This window comes from Colobus angolensis, unplaced genomic scaffold (genome assembly GCF_000951035.1).
Source record: "Colobus angolensis palliatus isolate OR3802 unplaced genomic scaffold, Cang.pa_1.0 Scaffold35, whole genome shotgun sequence".
Classification (NCBI taxonomy): Eukaryota; Metazoa; Chordata; class Mammalia; order Primates; family Cercopithecidae; genus Colobus; species Colobus angolensis.
In genome coordinates, this window is record NW_012116821.1 from 4,140,135 (window position 1) to 4,143,797 (window position 3,663).

The following is a 3,663-nucleotide window of genomic DNA, read 5'->3' on the forward strand; positions in this document are numbered from 1 at the left end:
TTGAACTCCTAGCCTCAAGTGATCCGCCTGCCTTGGCCTCCCAAAGTGCTGGGATTACAGGCATGAGCCACCACGCCTGGCCACCCTTTGTCTTTTTAAGGCTGCTGTGTAAAACCCACACCTGTTTTCTTACCTGACCTCAGACATTCGAGGCTTGACCAGTCATTGGAGTGATGCCCTATTAGAAAGCCAGAGAATCACCCATTTGCTCTGGGCAGCAGCAGGATGGTGGAGAGCGATATTCCGAAAGGCAGGGCCGGGGCCGAGCTTGCTGGGGAGGAGTGGCCGGCTCTGTGTGCGTGGCCAGTGGGTGCACCTCTGTATCCCTGCATGAGGGTTTGTCCTCCCTGCCACTCTGGAAGGGGATAACAAAGCAGAGGAGACCTAGCTTTTAATTCTAAAGGACAAAAGGAAGGAGCTCTTGACAGCAGTGCCGCACTTGCTGCTGTGCACACAGCCTTTGCTTTGACTCAGAGTGGAGGGTGGAGGGTGCAGGATGGAGAGGAAAGAGGGCTCCATGTACAGAGTGACAGGCTAAAAGGAGAGAAAGAAAAATATGTAATTCACTCTGTTTATTACTACAACAGTCGCAAAATTGGGCCAGGGAGGACAAATTAGGTCGCAGCATCCGCGTTGACGTGTCTTAGCTTACGTTTCCCCCGTGTTCTAGTGTTACATATTTATGGAAATGTCAGGCTTGCATTGCACTGTTAACTTTCTTACACAGTGACTTATTTTCAGTCATCCAAAGTAGAAAAGATTCTAATTGGTGTAAATCATATATTATGTTTCCGAAAATACCCATTTGGTTCATTCTTTCTAGGAACTGTTTGGCTGGCATCTGACTTTCTCTGGGCTTTTGGAGAGTTCCCTGGAGACGATGAGTTCTGCTCATCTGCTGTTGAAATGTGTTACTTCATGGGTTATTTGGTGGGAGCGTGAGTCTTGCTTTCTTTAAAGGCAAATCTTCCTGTGTATTTGCAGAAATGTGCAGAGATTATTGTGGCTCACCTTGGCTACCTGAATTACACTCAGTATACGGTGATAGTGGGATTTGAACACCTGAAGCTCCCCATCAAGGGAATGAACTTCACAGTAAGTATACCAGCTGACTGCATGTTTCCATGGCTCATGTTCTAGTTTCCATTCTTTTGCTCAACCAATGATTGAAATACATCTCAACATCTAAATAATGTTAATTTGGAAAGTGGAGGACATGTAAAGTTTTTAAAAATTATAGGAAAATTACAGTTTTTTAAGTATATGGAACCAAGAATAGGTTCAATAGCATAGAGACAGGGCAAACCTTAGGTGTCTTGAGATTTAGAAAAGAGGGTGTATAGTGTGTTCAGCTGCAAGGCAGTGAAGGGGTTAGCAGGTACACCCTCCTGCAGACGCAGCACCCCCTTCTCTGGCCCCTGTGTGTGGTTGTCAGTCTCTGCCTGAACTGCCGGTGAGTGGGAGGGCACTGTTCTAATTGTTACACTGCCCTTTCTTGTGTCCAGCTGAAATCTCCCCTTTCTGCTCATTAGGAGTCAGTAGAACCAGCGTAGTGACGAGGAGTGGGGATTTGGACTGGACGGTGAGCTGGGTTTCTTGCCCTACCTCCATCATTGACCATACAATTTTGTTGAGCCTCAGTTTTCTTATGTGTAAAATAGCTGCCTCATAGAGCTGTGAATATTAAATGGAGATACTAATGGATACCTTAAAAAAAAAAAACAACAGCTTTATCAAAGTAGAAAATTTGCCCTTTTAGTGAAAGCATACATTCAGTGGTTGGTTGGTTGTTGTTTTGAGATGGAGTCTCACTCTGTCACCAGGCTGGAGTGCAGTGGCTGCGATCTTGGCTCACTGCAACCTCCGCCTCCTGGGTTCAAGCAGTTCTCCTGCCTCAGCCTCCCAAGTAGCTGGGATTACAAGTGCGTGCCACCATGCCCAGCTAAGTTTTGTATTTTTAGTAGAGACGGAGTTTCACCATGTTGGCCAGGATGGTCTCAATCTCCTGACCTGGTGATCTGCCCGCCTTGGCCTCCCAAAGTGCTGGGATTACAGGCATGAGCCACCACTCCCGGCCCATTCAGTGGTTTTTAGCACAGTCACAGAGTTGTCCAGTCATTCTGGTTCCAGAACATTTTCATTGCCTCTTAAAGAAACCTGTTAGTAGTCATTTCCCATTCCCTCCCCACAGTCCTTGGCAATCACTAACGTTCTCTCTGTCCCCATGGATTTGCCTGGTCTGGACATTTCACATGAATGGAATCGCGCAACATGTGGTCTTTGGTGACTGGCTGCTTTCACTTAGTAAAAGCAGTGATGTCTCAGGGTCCATCCAGGTTGTCGCGGGCTCAGTACTTCACTCCTTCATTTTGCTAAATGATATTTTGTTGTATTGCTAGACCACATTTTGTTGATCTGTTCATCAGTTGATGGGCGTTTACGTTGTTTCCCACTTTTTGGCTGTTGTGAATAATGCTGTTGTGAACTACACAAAATGAGTTTTCTCCTCTGTCTACCCTATAGCCCTTTGAAGGTGGCCGTCTCCTCCCCTCTGAAATTGTTCTTTTCTTTCACAGTGTGCTAGGGATGTGACCTCTGCACCCCTCTGGCTCCAGGTTTCCTTCCTGAAGCTGCCCCAGTCACCCGGCTGCAGCGGCAGATGTTCCTGATGTGGAAGGAGCAGGTGGCCCTGGGCTGTGCTGCTGGGACACCTGAGCTGGCTCTCTCACTAGTGGCCTCTCCTTTCAGCCCTTTGCCTCAGCCAGCCTTTCCAGATCTTTTGGATCTGAATCTGGAGTCTGGTCTTTGCAGTCTGAATGATCTCCTGGATCTTTGTCCTCAGAGAATCTGATTAGTATTCTGTTCGTGTCCTCCGGTTCATGGTGCCGGGGGGGAATCCCAGATGGGGTCTGAGGCAGGTGCACTGAGCTTAGGCATACTTTGATGTAGTCCTTTGCTAACCATCTGTGCTTTAGACTTCGCTATTTCAGAATCATTCTGATTCAACAGTGCAGACAAACAAGGGACCTCTCCCTTCCATCATCTTCTTTATTAGAACATCATCTCCTACAAGCCTTTTATGGTTCTCAGCACCTTTCTCCAGAGGCTGTAGTTCATCCTGACCCTATTCCATGAGTGTGGGCCTCTGTTTTCTTTGCCTTTGTGGTTTTTGTCCTTCCATCTTTTGTATCTGTTTATTTCCTCTTAAAGTTGTTCCTGAAGAATTTGGTACATATCTTAGGTAAACTAGGTACGTGCCATTCTGCTATTGCTGATGGAAGGCAAGTGATACAATATTGTTGTGGGGCTCAAAAAGGAATGAGTTCAAAAGACGTTACCGTGGGAACCACTCACCTTGAATTACAGCACAGCCAGAGCCTCATTTCTGGTGGTACTCTTCAGCATCTGGAAAGACAGTCCTTAAGACCCTTGGGGATTTGTTAGGGATGTCACCAAAGATTTTTCTGTATTTTTGTACATTTCATTTGCCTAGCAGCCAGCATAGCACCCAGCGGCTGCTAGGCTTGCAATAGATATGTATTGATTGAATGAAAGAACAGCAATACAGCACCTTACAAATTCAGAAATTCACGTGGCAACAGACTTCTGAAATTATGTTCATCCTTGCTATAAACCAAAGATTAGAGAGTTCAAGAATGAATG

General features: G+C 46.2%; 1 protein-coding gene across 1 annotated transcript in view; it reads left to right on the top strand.

Annotated features, from left to right (window-relative positions):
- Positions 1–3,663, top strand: part of TMEM181 (transmembrane protein 181) — a 106,734-nt gene that overhangs the window by 59,388 nt on the left and 43,683 nt on the right. The window contains 1 exon segment of the mRNA XM_011952763.1: positions 985–1,095. Coding sequence (XP_011808153.1) covers positions 985–1,095 — 111 coding nt within the window.